We start from the raw sequence: 17,140 nt of genomic DNA, 5'->3' as shown, positions 1-17,140 counted from the left end.
TACTGTGGCAATGTATTTTTTTCCCTATGTGTGAGCTTTCCCCTTATCCATCTGACTGGAAGTGGTACTGTTAGGAGTGGTACTGTTTAAAGCTGAAAGCTTATTAAAACATCCCTCTAACGAACAGCTCCGTAACGATTGCAGTGCCCGGCTCCTCTACCCTCCTGTTGATAAAGCTTTGGGGAGGAGTTCTCATAGCCAAATAATGGCTATTTTGTAAAAAGAACTAGATATAAAATCAAGCAGAGAAAAAGGTGGTGACATTTAAAATCACAGTAAGCAAGCTGCCCCAAGGAGCACAGGTGTTGCATTACATGTGAATGTGAAGGAGAAAAGAAAACTAAACCTAGCCGGTTTCATAGAAAACCGCAGCAGCGATACTTCATATATATCTTCTGATCAACATCTGGTTTATCTTCAGGGTCTGTGACGTGTGTAGTCTGCAAATGATAGCTCTGTCTAATGTGATGCTGCAAAGTACCAAAGGAAGTGCCTGGAAATACACCCATTCTTTTAAAGTTTCATGTCTTTACTCTCCATTTCAGATATGGTTTTGGAGAGGCAGGGAAGCCTAAATTTGGTATTGAACCTAATGCTGAGCTTATATATGAAGTTACACTTAAGAGCTTCGAAAAGGTGAGAAAATACGAACTCCTCTGAAATCATGGTCGATTTCCTCTCCATCCACTTCCTGTAAATTATAAAACATATTACTAGGTGGTGTAGGTAGATGGTATTTATTTGTATGTTCTTTTCATGATCAAGTTTGTCTTTTGTCTCTGACACTGCAGCTAGATAGAACATGGGACAACTGGTACAGCAGAGCTGATATACAACTATACACAACTAAGGAGCTCAGTGTTCCTACTTTGTTCCTATGTGTCAGCCGTTTTTTTTTTTTTTTTTTTTTTTTTTTTTTTTTTTTTTTTACTTTTTTGGGTAGAATCCAAGACTTGTTCCCTTATTTGTTCCTAGACTTGTTCTTTTTGTACTTTTTTTCCTGGGTTGAAGACAAAAAGGTTCACATTCTGCCAAGCAGCTCCTTGGGGGAGTGGGACGGTTTTCCAGTGCTGAACGGATTGTACCCTTCTCAGGAGTGGCGAAGAGGCCTTCATGGAGCTCCAAGTTATTATCCAAACTGCAAAGCTTCAAGGGCCACCAGGCTCTGTGACAAGGAACACAAGAGACAAACCTGCTAACCCCAGGCCTTTTCTTTTCATGCCTTTTCAAATAGAAAAAAAAGAGAGAGTTCATCAGTTGCCTTGAGTTCCAGAAACGGCGTACCTCTCTGAGTATTTTCCACCTCAGGCCTGCCTCTGGAGGCTCCCAGCGGCAGCCTCAGTGGGCAGACACAAAGCATATGCCTGCGCAAGGTCTTCTCGTGTCAGCTAAGTCCTCTCGGCACCGCTAGAGTCCCCCCTTCCCCAGAATCCTCAAAAACTGCATTTTGTATTCCTTTTTTTATTCCTGCACTGTTACCTCCATGTTCTGTGCGTTAGGCCTTGGACTGGAATAATGATTGCTTATATTTCATTAGACTCTGAAAGGAAATCATTGTCCTGTAGGCCTATAACTTGGAGCTAAGACAGTCGGGGAAGGACTGCTGTAGGATTCTCCCCCAGCAGTGGTGTTCCTGGTCAGACCCTGCACACTTCATGTTCCCCAAAATGAACATATACCCTTGTCATGACCACCGCCTGTTGTCAGGTAATTTCTTCTGGCGGCCTGCTAATTCAGCGCTGGTTCTCCAAAGCTGTCTTCATGGCACCAAGTGGTTTTTACTGTTCGAGAGAGAGGATAATCTTTAGCACATGGTCATTTAGACCTTTGACTTTCCTACTCCAGTTTCAGTAAAGTCACACGCAGCTTCTTCCTGTCGAGGCCCAGTGGACGTGGCTTACTTAGGCGCGTTCTCCCTGGTATGCCACAGTGAGCCTGTGCTGTCGTCACCCCAGGAGTACATTCCATGGGACGCAGCTTGCCTTATTTGAAACCACATGAAGGTGTGTGATTTGGAGGCAACATGATTTCATTCTCTGCCTCGTCGTATTATTTTTATACTCCATAAAGACTGAACCTACTATAAAAAATTGCAAAGGGCCTTTGTTACTAGATGTTTAAATAACAGCTAAATTGTTAGAAAGCAACATGGGGTTGCCAGAAAGACTGGTACCTCTCATTATTCACTTTGGGGGTGGTGTGCTGTGACACCAGGAATACACCACTTTTGAATAGAGAATTTTACAGTTACCACTTAAGCTTCATAATTCCTACGCAGTAAATAGCTCTGACATAGCCATTGTCATTTTCCCTCTATTGACTCTTCATGATTGTTCTAAATCCAGCTGTTCATAATGAAACTGCAGTTGCCTCTGGATTTGTACCTTTAATGGGGGAGAATAATGATACACATAATACAGATTAGCAGATGATCATAAAATCATTTATTTATGGTTTTGAAATGATATTTTTGCATCAGCTTTATCCTCCCAATTATGTTTTACTTGAAATTCCCCAAGTATACATCTGCAGGTTGATACAGATTGGAGGCTTTAGTGTATCTGGTTGTTTCAGAGTGGAAGAAAACTACATGACTTGGAATTTTAAAAATTCTTGTGAGTATACAACTGTGACTTGACTCTAATAGTGTTCCCATTTTAGAGTTGAAAAACTGAGGCTTGGAGAAACAGCTTGCTGAAGTTATACTAGTTTAGTGGTGGAGTTTGCAGGAAGGAAAGAAGGGACTCACATTCATTGTGTGGCCTCCCCTTATAATTCTGAAGATACACTCTTCAACAGTGTTCAGCACTTCATGTTCCTCACTAGATTTTTGCCTGTTCCTCCCTCTTGAGCAACATCGGTCCCGCTGCAGCTTGGTCATTGGGCATTCGCCTGGCAGTGAATTGGCCGCGACACACAGTTTTAAATCCAGTGTATTTTGAGGTGTGGGTATCCTCTAGAAGTAGTAGCTACTTGTTGTTCTTCTGGGCATCAGCTGATGCTTTTTCCTTCTCTGTTCATCTAACCATTGTCACAAATTTATACAACAGGCCAAAGAATCCTGGGAGATGGATACCAAAGAAAAACTGGAGCAGGCTGCCATTGTCAAAGAGAAGGGAACTGTGTACTTCAAGGTATGTGAGTTCTTGTACAGTCCTTTCCATCTCAAGGAATTTACTCACATGTCAGTTAATTGTGCTGATAGTCCCTACTCTGAATTTTATCAATAATTGTGCTAATAGTTCCTACTCTGAATTTTATCAATACCCGTCTGGGTAAAAGCCTGAATTTTTACAAGTCTGTCATTTTCAGTATAAGAAATGGTGAAACATAATGAATTAACGTGACAAAAGAATACGTTTGCCTCTTTTACAGTCTTCTCTAGATTGTAACTCCCCCCTTATGGCAAACCAGGTCTGGCTTGCCCAGCCACCACTGTCACTCAAGGCCCAAAGCATCTTGCTTTGGTACATGGTTAGCACTCAGCAAGTGTTTGTGGAATGAAACAAAGAATGAATAGAATATTTGTTAGCAAATAATAGACTTCCTAGGGGGTAAGTTTCACATCGATTTCCTTTCCATTGTCTTGGTGAAGTCACTGAGGCACATGACAAAAGGAAAGAGAACCGGCACACATTTCAAAAGAAACTGACAGGAGGCGAGTGTTAATTTCTTCTAATGGCCACAATGATCCCACCAATGATCCCACCACACTTGCTTCTGTGAGGACCCTTCAGAAATTCCTGAATGAAGCTTGTTATTGATTGCTTCTCGAAAACCCTTTCTTGTAACATATAGGAATGTGTTATTTCTTCACTTAGGTCTTAAACCCCCAGATAGAAGAAAAAATAAACAGCCCTTTATTCAATTCGAATCAGAATGCTCTCCCCGTTGCTGCCCCACCCCAAATATGTACCTTCTCCCTGTCAAGCAGAAAGGCTTACTAAGGAAGAGAGAGAAAGAATGGAGTTTTGTCCAGGTTTCTTTCTTTTTTTTCCCTTGCCGCTGCAATCCACGAACAAAAATTAGACGATGTTTTCAACAGGTCTTTAGGAGCTTCTGCTATAAGATAAGCTGTTGTTTTGACAACCTTGTCTGGAGGGAGGGGAGACTATGTTCACTGACATGAAACAACAAGAGAATTATATAAGACTGTTTAATCAACACAAAATTAACAGAGGGCACAGTGTGTATGGTTATTGTTTTTCAAACTTGGAGAGAAGATCCATCATTGGGTCATGAAATCAATTTAGTGGACATGTATATTGCATTATTTAGGATAAATTTTGTTTCATAAATCTTTTGTTCGCTTGTGTGTGAGTGGGTACTCAGTCATAATTTAAAACATTTTTGACTGTGGATTATGGTTAAACAAATTTGAAGTCCATTGGCTTAGGTAATATATATTTATATTTATTTCTAACTATTTATTATATATACCAAAATAATGTATGGATCACCGATAAGCATTGAGGATAAGCATTGGTGGAATGAGTTCTGAATTGGGAACTGGGAAAATTGGATTTTATGGCTCCAAATGATTTAAAGTCATTTAAGATCCAAAGAGGTTATTTTTTCATGTGAAAAAGAAAAGTGAGGGAGTTAGATTAGATGATCCCCAAGTTTTTTCAGCCATAAAATCCTGTGAGTTTCTAAACTCTCAAGAGCAAAGTTTGATCTTTTTTTTTTTTTTTTAATTCAATTTGGGTGTATTGGCTATTCAAAACTATTCAAGTAAGATTCCAAATAGGTTATTTGTAGACCGAAATACACAGTGCAATGGTATGAAAATAAAATTTTCTGTAAAATCCATAAATTGGTGTTTCCTATATACCTCGGGTTCATAAAAGTCTTAAATGTATTTTTCATATTTCCTAAAACTTGGAAATAGAATGTTAACAGTTTGTGGGGGACGGGGTGGGGGTGACACTTTTGGCACTTAACCTAAAGTAATGTTAACTCAGGGTAGTAGAACAGCTCTACACGGCAGAAGCTCTAATTGGTTGCTGATGACTCAGAACTTTGAGGAACATTATCGGTAATGAAATGTTGCAAAGCCACATATCTTATAGCTGTGTCCTGAATGTGTGCGTGTGTGTGTACACGTGCTTTGTGATCAGTAGCAGAAAGCAGTGCTTACGTACCAGTATCTAGACAAGTACTTTATTGCTTCTTAGCATCACAACCGCAGTAGTGATTTGTGTATTCCTTAATATCATGAACCGTCTTAAAATTAACTTATCTTTGAATAAAATCTGGATCGGCAGGCGCACATATGGAACTCATTATTTTAAACATGTAATTTGATAGACAAAACCTTTCAAAACGTTAGTCTATTGGGGCAAAATTAACAAAAGGTTCAAAACCACTGACCTAAGACTTTTCTCCCACAATGTCTCTGAACATTTGTACTACTGAAACCTTCCCTGGAGGTACCTTCATATTCATAGGTAAAAGATCCAGCAGTGTCCTAGTTTTTAGCTGTAAGGCTTCAAAATGGTCAGTAGATAGTTTCCTGTACACATTCCCTTTTAAAATTTCAGGGCAGGTTCATTACCACACTGCCTCCTGGGCCTGGTCTCTCCAGGGCGTTTGACTTGGCACATGGTAGGTACCCAGCAGAGTCCAGATGTGTGGGTGAGAGCAGGAGATGGGGCAATAAAAACCTACATTCCATGCCAGGTATACGTTGGAACCCCATTTTTATTGACCTGTTGGTTTGGATTACACTTACGTGGGTAAATCTCTCCCCTTGGTAGAGTTGAATTGTGCTCAACTTTTAAATGGGAATGATTTTGCTGCTTAGATTGTCAACTCCTAGTAGCGACCTCTGAGCACTGAAGAAGGGTAGGAGAGGACTCTTCATTTGGCTCTCAAACTAGTTATTAAGCATAGATAACATGATCTTACGGCAGACTTTGTGCAAGCCAGTGAAACAGGCTTGATTTTCCTCTCCCCACCTGGCTGGCAGCATTCGGCAGGACCGAGCGTTCCCGTCACACCTAGTCGGTGTTTGCTTTCTCCGACTCGACACTGCAGGGTTCTTGCGCCCCCTTGTGCTCTTTGGGGAAAAGGCATTTCCAAAGCGAGCTAGGACCCCTTTCAACCACAGAACCCTTTTCAGACAAACCAGGCTTTGCTGTTTTGACCACCCTTGCTGAACCAAGAAACCAGTGCTGGGGTTGGAAACAAGTCATTTATGATTAGGATTTTAGGTTAAAAAAAGGAAAACTCATAAGAAGAGTCAACCCTACCTTTTTTCTTCTTCCTTCTTTTAGTACAGGATTTCTCAACCACAGCACCGTGGACATTTGGGGCTGTATAATACGTCTTGGTGGGAGGCTTTTATGTGCATTGTAGATGTTTAGCAGCATCCCTTGCCTCCACCCATTAGATGCAAGTAGCACATATACCCTCTTCAGTTGTGACAACAAAAAAACATCTTTCAAAATAGCCACATGTCCCAGGGGTGGGCAGAGGCACAAAATCACCCCCAGTTGAGAACTCCTGTGTAGCACAGCAGAAGCAGAAATACCACAGAATACCTTTGCTCATTGGAAGTTGAGATTGAAAAAAAATTATATATGAGATTGTGGGGACAGAGCCAGGAGTGCAGTTTCCAGGTTCTCACCCTCACGTGGAAAGGTGGTCACTCGGGTAGTAAAAGGCCATCAACTGTGATTGGATGGCCATCAGCTGTGGCTAGTTGGCCGTCAGCTGTAACCAGTGAGCTGTTGGCCACTAATATAACTGCCGTAGCTACGCTAGCAGCAAATGGGGGGCTAGCAAGAAGGTGGTGGCTGAGCTAGCGAGAGCGGATTGCAGTTAGTACGGTGGATTGCAGCTAGCAAGTGAGGTTGGTTGGCAGAGAGAAGTGGATGGCAGGTTGCGGACAGTGTGGCTCCTGCTTCCTGTGTCTCCAGCTCAGCCGCCAGAGAGAATATATGACCCCCCTTCTATGGCTCCGTGGGTGTTCCTTTTTGGCCTCACCATGTCCTGCGTTCTTATGTGGGGAGCGAGAGCTGAGACCCCCCCCCATGACACCCTGCATGACAATATATATGAGAACTTTCAAGAAATCAAAAATGCTCTATAAATGTAAAAGTACTTTGAAGTCTGTTACTTTTTTTTTTTTTTTTTTTTTTTTTTAGAAACCATAGTCTTGTACCATTCTGATTATTCAGAACCTACTGAAGTGATAATGATCTGGGTCTTTGTACCCCCGGCTCTTTCTTTTCCCTGTAACAACATATTAGGCGAGAGTGGGAAAGGTAATAGAAACATTAAAGATGGAGGAGGAGGAAGAGAAAGGAGGAAGAAACTAGGCATAACAGGAAAAATGCCTGTCCTTCTTACCTAATCTAAATGAAATGACACCTTTCATTTCTACCTCACCTCCATTTTTACCCCCAATGATAGAAAAAGTTTTGAGTCCATAGTTATAGTGCTTTGACTTTAATGTTTACTCAGCAAACCTTCATTGAAGTCCTCTTTGTGCTAAACCCTGGATCTTCCTAAAAGGCGTAGGACATGCTTTCTGTCCTCAAAGAGCTCACAATCCAGCAAGAGAAAAGTGGGACAGAAACGGGTGAGGACTCATTTATTTATTTATTTTTGTAGTGCCCAAAAAAGAAGTAGTGGGCCTATGGCTATGACCAGATGTAAGTATTGTCTTAGTTACCTTGGGCTGCCAAATAAAATACCATAAACGGGGTGACTTAAACGGCAAGAATTGAGTTCTCACAGTTCTGGAGATTAGAAGTCCAAGGTCAAGGTGCCAGCAGGGACACTGTCTTCGAGAGCCCTCTCTGTGGCTCTCCGATGGCTGCCTTCTTGCTGTGTCCTCACAGGACTTTGCCTAGGTGTTTGCAGAAGGGAGAGAGAGGAAGCAAGTTCTCGGTGTCTCTTACAAGGGAACTAATTCCATCATGAGGACCCCACTCAAACCCAGTCACCTTCCAAAGGCCCCGTCACCAAGCACCTCACCTTGGGGGTAGGGTTCCAACATGGGAATCCACGGTGGGGAACAACACAGTTCAGTCCCTACCAAGTACAATATCATTTCCCCAAGAATTGCAGCATTTATCATGAAAGGGCCTGGTTTCATATTCGTACAGATAACCTGTATCACAAATTCCTGAGGCAGAGAGAATAACAGACTTTGATTTTGGAACCCTTCTCCTTCATGACACCTCAGAATCCTTTTGTGCTGCCTTCCTAGAGCAGAACCAGGGAGCTCTGTGTCTCCCCTTTCCTAAACAAGTCACTTGTGAAGAGGGATGTTCAAGGGGGGGTGTAGCTTTGCCCTCATTCAGAGCCCGGCCCCCCACTTGGAACTGACCTACCCATCCTCATCACCAAAAACCGGCATCAGGGCTTCCCTTCCCAAGTGAGCTCATTTCTCATGCCAACCCCTGTAAGTCCTTCAGAATAGGAACAGCCTCGTAAGCCTGCTCTGTGATGTTTCTCACGCAGTCATGGGGGAGGTTTGGAGTGTGTGTGGGGAGACGAGCTGCATGCACTGCTCTGACTGCGGTAAATCCTGGTGACATGATCGTAACGCTGTTCATTGGTGAGACATTGGATTTAATGTCCTAACGGGTCCCAGTGCTGCCATCTGCTAGGATGCGCCATCTGCTTTCAAGCTCGTAGTCTTCTCCTGCAGAAAGGATCCCTCACTTCTACCCCATTTGATTTGTGTATTTACCAGCTATCTTTTCTTTCATTCATCCTAAAATGGCAGTAAAAACATGGTCTCAGCCCCATAACTTGTTGTACAGAGCATGTATATAATTCATGTAAATTAATTACACAATTGTTATTCACGATATGTTAGAATTCTAGTCAGGTAAGAGCAAAATTATGATTAAGAGAAAGATTTATCTCGTGTTAACTGACACCTATGTGGTTTATGTTTTGTTGTTTTCTTTTTCCCCTTTTTCCGCCTCCCCCCACTCCAGTTCCAGCCATTGTTTCTCAGCCTAGTTGTGTAGGACACGGCTCCCTGGCCCACGCTGGTGTTATGAGCCTTGCGCTCCCCTGGCTGAGGCAGTCGGTCGCTGGTCGTCAGTCAGCTGCTCACAGCAGCTCACGGCACCTCTCGCAGGCTGCCGGCTGCTCACGGCTGCACACGGTAGCCCACGGCAGCACACGGTAGCCCACGGCAGCACACGGTAGCCCACGGCAGCACACGGTAGCCCACAGTGGCTCACGCCAACCTCCAATTGCTCACGGCTGCTTATAGCAGCCCAGCTCCAGGGAGAGCCATTGTTCACAATCTTAGCTGTAGAGGGCACAGCCCACTGGCCCAGGTGGGGATCGAACCGGCGACCTCGACGTTAGGAGCACAGGCCCTCCAACCACCTGAGCCACCGGGCTGGCCCTGATTTATGTTTTACAGTTAGTTATGTTGGATGCTGCTTGTCGACTATGTATATTCCCATTGTTGACAGCATGTTTTTGTAAGTAGGGTCCTACTGGGACACAGCCACCCCCATTTATTTATAGAGTGTTTGTAGCTGCTTCTGCACCACCAATGACTTGTAGCAGAGCTTGTTTGGCTTGCAAAGCCCTAAATACTTATTATCTGCCCCTTTCCGGAAAGTTTGCCAAGCCCGGGTTTAGGTAACTACGATTTGCTGTGTTTGGGACTGCACTTGCCAGAACATGTCTGCTGTGTGGTGCTGGTCGTCAGGGGAAAAGGGAAGAGTCACTTCCCCTCATATACACGTGGGAAGTAGTCTGAAACTACTCACCAACCTTTAGAAAGTCTGCAGATATTAGTACCAAAGAATGTAACCCCAAAAATGCCCTCCTGCTGGAAGAACTGCCCCTCTGAGAAGTGTGGGTGGCAAGTGCTGGAGAACACAGGGCAGCACACAAGGCACTGTCCTGACCCACCCAGGGGTCCCTGGGACTTCAGCAAGAATGGAAAAGGTGCCTGGATGCCACTTCCTAAGAACAGAAAGAAATTGTGGCATTCCAGGGTTGACAGGAGGAGGATGTTCCGTTCTGAGGGTTTGTTTTTCTCAGGGAGGCCTGAGCTTAGGCTTCTTTGTATCCCTCCAGAGCCAGTGCAACAAGTGATGATGGGCTTTTTCTCCTAGGGAGGCAAGTACCTGCAGGCGGTGATTCAGTATGGGAAGATAGTATCCTGGTTGGAGATGGAATATGGCTTATCAGAAAAGGAATCCAAAGCCTCGGAATCGTTCCTGCTCGCTGCGTTCCTGAACCTGGCCATGTGCTACCTGAAACTCAGAGAATACGGCAAGGCGGTGGAGTGCTGCGACAAGGTAGGGTGTCTGCAGATGCGTGGGAGTGGGGGTGTGGGGTGGGACTCCACATACTCCACCTCCCTTTCTCCCCTCATACTTGGTCTTCCTTTGCTTCCTCAGCCAGGGTTCGGAGGGTTGTTCATTTGGCTTTATTTATTTCGGGGGTGGATTATTTGTTTCTCAGTATGAATTGGGAAATTCAGAAAGATTTTGATTACAGACTATTCTGATACCTGGATTATTTATCCAAATATATTATGAATAAAAGTTTTGATAAAATTAAATAATTTTCATCCATGACCTCCCTTAAATTTATAGCATTTCGTATCAGATTAAACATATAACTCAGGTTCAATTTAATAAGATTTAATAACTTAAGCCTTTCAGGACTTTATTATACCTGACTGCAACCGCTCATATAGAGGATAAATACAAGTCACTTTTTCTTATGATCAGATTTATTCACTGACTAAAAATACATGTAAGTAATTGAAAGACCCACAAAGCATCAGCAGCCCTCTTCTATTTTACATCTGTATTGTTAAAGCTGTTATTGGTCTTTTCGTACTTGGGTGCTCCGTGATGACAGTGTTTATCAGATGTGTGATTCTGATGTTTTTGTACACAAACTGATGCTGATATTACATCAGGCATTTGGTGTAACATAATATTGTGAACAGTGTACATTATACTGTGGGTACTGTGGGTAAAAGCTAATAATTGGACGTATCTTAATGATAAACAGAAAGGGATGAGAAAACCAACTATTTCATACATTCTTTCTAAGATTATTTTTGAATTTTAAGATTGAATTTTGTGGATCAATATGTTCCTTATCATGTTATACTAAATTTTTACCTAACAAAAAAATGTTAATTTAGTACATTTTTTTGTAATTACAAACTTTGGCTTCTTTATTTTTTATTATAAAAGTAGTATAAAGTTATTAAAAATTAAAACATTATAGAAACAATCAAGAAAGTAAAAGTCAATTCATAAAATTCCCATTGACTCTCTCCCAGGACCATAGTCATTTATTTCACACACATTCCTTCTGTTTTTTTCCACACATAGAGTTACATATATGTGTATATTTTTTAAAATGAAAATGTTTAGATTTAGATACATAGTTTTATAAAACAAAGACATCTTTCTGCATCTTATATAATTCTTCATTGTTTTTAAAATCTGTTTAGTATCCATTGTATATACCTATCATCGTTTATTTAACCAATCCCCTTTGGTGTATTTCTAGGTTTTTGATATTACCAATTACATAGTGTCTCTGTGCATAATTGTAGGATTGTTTCTATAGGATAATTTCCTAGAACTGGAAATACTGGGTCAACAGACGATTATTTTAATACATTAACATTTTAAATTTTAATACATTATATATTGTCTTTAAATAGTATCAGTGTTTTTTTCTCAATATTATTGGCAACAAAAAATTTTATTTTTATTTCTATTTCTTGGTTACTAATGAAGTTTTCATTACTTATTAGCCATTTGTATTTCTTCTGTAAATTGCCTGTTCTCATCCTTCTACTGCATTATTTATCTGTTTTCAATTGATTGAAACAGCCTGTACATTATCACTATTAACTCTTTGACAATAGAGAACCTGTTTTCCTTATTTGTTTGTCTTTTACCCGTAACTTTGTCGATGGTATCTTTTGCTGTAGAGAAAGTTTCAGTATTTAAGTAGTCAAATTGCTGTCTTTTGTCTTTCCCTTTCTAGTTAGAATAAGTCTTCTGTACCATCAGATTATGAAAATAATCCCACTAGGTACTTGCAAACCCAACTTCAACTAGGTTTACTTTTTAAATAGTAATAAAACAAATAAGCCTTTATGGGGGTTTTTTTGCACGTAAATATACTTGGTTTAGAATTTTTTGTGTGTGTTTATGATATGAGGTAAGAATTAACTCTATTTTTACATACATACATATGAATCTGTTTCTGAATGCTTTGTTCTGTTCCACTGACCAGTTTGCCCATGGACTAGTAACCAAACTGTTTTAATTTCAGTAGTTTAATAGTATGTCTTTTTCTCTGGTAGGTCAAGTACCCTCTCATCATTTTTGTTTTCTAAAATTTTCTCAGCCATTCTTGGGCATTTGTTCCTTCCATCAAAATGGACTTCTCAAGAGACTCCTCCCAAATCCCTTTGAGATCTTTATAGAAATTGCATTAAATACAGAAATTAACTGGGGTAGCTAGTTGTATTTTGATCAGTAGTATATTATAACCTTGAACCTACCTTTTCAATACACTTTCTTTAATTCCTTTGGCCAGAGAGCTTTGGTAGCTTACGTAAATACTGAGTTTCTTTAAAATTCCCACAAATTATGTTCATTCTTTCTAAAATACAGACCCTCTGTTCTAGGCTCTTGGACTGGACAGTGCCAACGAGAAGGGCTTGTACAGGAGGGGTGAAGCCCAGCTGCTCATGAACGAGTTTGAGTCAGCCAAGGGCGACTTTGAGAAAGTGTTGGAAGTAAATCCCCAGAATAAGGCCGCAAGACTGCAGATCTCCATGTGCCAGAAAAAGGCGAAGGAGCACAACGAGCGGGACCGCAGAATATATGCCAACATGTTCAAGAAGTTTGCAGAGCAGGATGCAAAGGTGTGTGTGGGACTCACTGCCTTCAGGTAGATCAAGAAGTGACCTTACCCCTGGATTTTTATTCTAACAAGGGCGAGCACGGGGCACAGGACAGGTAGACAAGCTGAGAGGCACAAGAGCAGAGAAAACAGCTTCCAATCTGATCCGAGGCAGGTTTGCATCCATAGGTAGAATAGGGCTGCTGACAGGTCCGTGCAAGAGATGAGAAAAATTAATTCCCTAGATAGATGCTAAAGCTCTTCTTATTAAAAAACCAGACACATCAGGTTTCTTCCAGATGGTACTTCTGTGCTGAGGAAATGGGCTGTGGTGGAGAAGCCCCACCATCTTGCCCTTTCCTTTGAGGTTCAGGAGCCAGCTGCAGTGTGCTAGGAGAGGTCAGCCCCCCTGCAGCACAGCTGTACTCTGGTCCTCAGCACATCGTCCCCCACTCCCCAACCCTCTCGTCTGTGGACTTGGTTATTAAACCTTGGCAGGCTGATCATTTTAAGCAAAGGCAAGGAGAAGCTCCCGCTCCCGCTCTGACTTACCAGTCAGGCACCCAGAATAAAGTCATTTTACCACCGCTCTCTTGTTAGACCTGACGGACAGTTTGGAGGAGCCAGGAACTAATTGAACATTTCACTTATTCCTTCCTCAGGAAGAGGCCAGTAAAGCAGTGCGCAAGAAGACTATTGGAGAAGTCACCAATAAGAGAGAAACAGGAAGTCAAGCAACGGAAGGAGAGAAAGCTGAAGGCCATGTATGACACCACGCAAAGGAGGGAAGAGTCCTAATGAACTCGGCCCCTCCTCCGTGGGCTTCACCCAACTCAGGACTAAACAGTGTTTAATGTCAAGTTTGTTATAGTCTATGTGATTCTGGAAGCAAATGGCAAAACCAGTAGCTTCCCCAAAAACCACACTCTGCTGCTGCCCGGTACTGTCATGGAGGGGTGGTGTGCGACCACTCCACGTGGAACAGAAGTGACCGTTGGTGTGGCCAGATGAAGCCAACAGCTTAAGTCCAGCTCATTTCAGTTTATGTCAACTTGCAATATCCAATTCAGGGGCCCTTGAGATAATCCTGACAATTTGGGGCTGTCCGTTAGGTTTTATATTTGATTGAATTTTAATAGCACTTCAGAAACCTAAAAATAAATGCTTAATGAATTTCTCCTTTCCTACAGCTGGATGGGGGAAAGGAGGAGGAGATTTTGTTTTTTAAATAACTGACGTGCTATGAATGCAACTTGTCCTAGTTTTAACCAGGAGTCCCCACAGTGGGGGTCTGGTACCCCCAGCTCCGCAGGAGTGTCTCAGACTTGAAAGCCAGAACGTCAGAGGCGGCTTGCTTGCTGACTTCGCCAAAGTCCCTCCTGAGGGAGAGTGGGTTTCTGCCACACCCAGTCTGTCCCTAAGAAGAAATTCTGTCATTCCTACAACACTTCTGCAATGACAGTGAGCAGAGGGGGTTCTGGATTAGCTGTCTGTCCCTGTTTTGGATGAAGTTGTGAGATGCTGAAATGTGAAAAGAGCAACCAGGATTGTGCTTTTTTCCCTTCCTCTCTTCCTTGGAGGAAATGATGTTGAGTACAGCACTGCCTGCTGGCATTGCAATTGTTCAGTTTCGTATTTCCATTCTAACCCTTGCTATTAAGAAGTAAGACTTGTTCTTATAATATCTCTGACCTGGAGGGGGTTTATTTACATATCTATTTAGGATCCCTGCAGCTTTTTTTGTTGTCTTTTTAAAATTACTGGCTCATAAACATTTGTATACTGGTTTATGGAACTTTATTTACACTCCTCGCTCATGAAAAAAAAAAAACCTTTTTACTATTAACTAGCTGGATTTTTTAAAACAAAATCTGTGGGGTTGAAACACAGTTAGTAGTTGCTCTTCTAAACTGAGGGTTTTCCTTGCAGTTTTGACACATAGTAGTTTTCCTTCCCTGTGCTGATAGCTTCTTCCTGGTGTGAGTTGTGAAAAAGATTTAAAAGCAGCCTCCCGTGCAGGTACATCTAACCTGAAATCTTGAGTACTTGGGCATTCAATTAGGGCAAGTCTTAAATATGTACATGTAGTGGAATTTTAGTCTTCACGGGTAAACGAAATTGAGCATGGCTTTCTATTTCCACAGCCTGAGAAACACTCTTGGGAATGCATTTGGCACCTCAAAGAAACATTCACCTCAACCTGGAACATCTCACTTTTGTTTAAAACCCTAAAGAACACTGGCAATTATGTTTTAGATTAGCTTCAATTTTTATGGTGGTTTTAACAAAACACTTTCATTCTTAGCTTAGTACCCATGATAAAGCCTAAAAATAGTCGTTTCGTTTTATGCCAGTTTTCTCCATGGAACAGATGGAATTAAATTGTGAGTTTCTCCATTAATGATTATAATTTCTCATTTATGCTTTTCCCCCCCCCACGAGATATTTCTTTAAAAAGCCCCAATCTCACCAGTTTTCTCCATGGGACAGATAAAATTAAATTGTGAGTTTCTCCATTAATGATTATAATTCCTCATTTATGCTTTTTATCCCCCCACGAGATAGTTCTTTAAAAAGCCCCAATCTCACCTAGGAAATAAGCAATATGCAAAATCAACTTTTGCTTTTCCTAACTGTTTAGTATTTGTAGCTCTGTTGATGAGAGCATGACTCCAGTGAGCCCAATAGTGACATTTTGTCCTAAAAAGTCCAGTTGGCCTTTTGCGGTAACAAACAAAACAACTATTCCCAAAATAGATGATCTTAGTGACCTACCTCTCAAGTGTGTGTTACGTGTTGTCGAGGCAAAAGTATGTGGAGGAGAGAGAGGGAAAACGGTGTGTGAACAGTTCTGAGCAAACAATTATGAGGTGCCCATCACCACACGGAAAAAAGAAACTTCACATATTCTTGTATCAAATTCAGTAATATTAAACAATTTGTCTATAAATCAGCATCTTTTAGACTGCATATGGACTGTTGAGGCAGCATATAATGAATTAAAAACAAATTGTGGTTTTTTTTTTGCGTTTGTTTTTTTTTTTAATCATTCAGATGCACTTTTTTGGTGTTCCTTAAATAAATTCAAAAACGTGATTTCCCATTGTTCTTGGTTTTCCTTAGTCTTCAGAAAAGGTTGTTTGGGTTAGAAAACTATAGTGGAGCCCAAGTTGAGACATCAGAAAATTGGCAAGGACATAGCCACAGATATGAGACAAGAAAAATAAAAGTAATCCAAATAGGAAAGGAAGAAGTAAAAACTCATTATTTGCAGATGACATGATAATATAGAGAGAGAACCCTAAAGATTCCACCAAAATACTGTTAGAACTGATGAATGAAATCAAGTAGCAAGACACAAAATTTATGTTCAGAAATTGGTTGCATTTTTGTACACCAATAATGAATTATCAAAAAGAGAAATTAAGAAAACAATGCCATTTACAATTGCATCAAAAAAACAAACAAACAAACAAACCTAGGAGTAAACTTAACCAAGGAGGTAAAAGACCTGTACTTGGAAAACTATAAAACACTGAAGAAAGAAATAGAAGTAGCTACAAATAAATGGAAACATACCATGCTCATGGGTAGGAGAATTAACATCATTAAAATGTCCATACTACACAAAGCAATCTATTGATTCAGTGCAATTTCCATCAAAATACCAATGGCATTTTTCACAGAACTAGAACAAATAGAATTTATATGGAACCACAAAAGACACTGAATAGCGACAGCAATCTTGAGAAAGAACAAAGTTAGAGGTATCAAACTAGATTACAAGGCTACAGTAATCAAAACAGCACGGTACTAGCATGAAAACAAACAGATCAATGGAACAGAATAGAGAGGCCAGAAATAAGTCCATGCCTATATGGTCATTTAATCAATAACAAAGGAGACAAGAATATGCAGTAAAGACAGTATATTCAGTAAATGATGTTGGGAAAACTGGATAGACACATGCAAAAAAAAAAAAATGAAACCGCGCCATCTTTTTACACCATACACAAGAATAAACTCAAAATTGATTGAAGACTTAAAACCATAAAACTCCTAAGAAGAAAACATGGGCAGTAAGCTCTGACATTGCACTTAATAGTTTTACTAATAGATCTCATCAGGCAAGGGAAACAAAAGAAACAATGGGACTACATCACTAAAAAGTTTATGCACAGCAAAGGTCACCACCAACAAAACAAAAAGCACTGAATGGGAGAAGATATTTGCCAATGATACGTCTGATAAGGGGTTC

At 41.0% G+C, this 17,140-nt stretch overlaps 1 protein-coding gene across 7 annotated transcripts in view; it reads left to right on the top strand.

Annotated features, from left to right (window-relative positions):
* Window positions 1–15,905, top strand: part of FKBP5 (FKBP prolyl isomerase 5) — a 96,004-nt gene extending 80,099 nt beyond the window's left edge. For all 7 annotated transcript variants that reach the window (XM_033102435.1, XM_033102437.1, XM_033102436.1 and 4 more), the window contains 5 exons: window positions 546–636; window positions 3,051–3,134; window positions 10,107–10,292; window positions 12,665–12,904; window positions 13,545–15,905. In XM_033102435.1, coding sequence (XP_032958326.1) covers window positions 546–636; window positions 3,051–3,134; window positions 10,107–10,292; window positions 12,665–12,904; window positions 13,545–13,652 — 709 coding nt within the window. In that variant the 3' untranslated portion in view covers window positions 13,653–15,905. The remainder of the gene's footprint in view (window positions 1–545; window positions 637–3,050; window positions 3,135–10,106; window positions 10,293–12,664; window positions 12,905–13,544) is intronic.
* Window positions 15,906–17,140: the final 1,235 nt, after the last annotated feature.

This window comes from Rhinolophus ferrumequinum, chromosome 3 (assembly GCF_004115265.2).
Source record: "Rhinolophus ferrumequinum isolate MPI-CBG mRhiFer1 chromosome 3, mRhiFer1_v1.p, whole genome shotgun sequence".
NCBI classification, from domain to species: Eukaryota; Metazoa; Chordata; class Mammalia; order Chiroptera; family Rhinolophidae; genus Rhinolophus; species Rhinolophus ferrumequinum.
The sequence above is the reverse complement of the archived record's forward strand: the minus strand, read 5'-3'. Positions and strand labels throughout refer to the sequence as shown.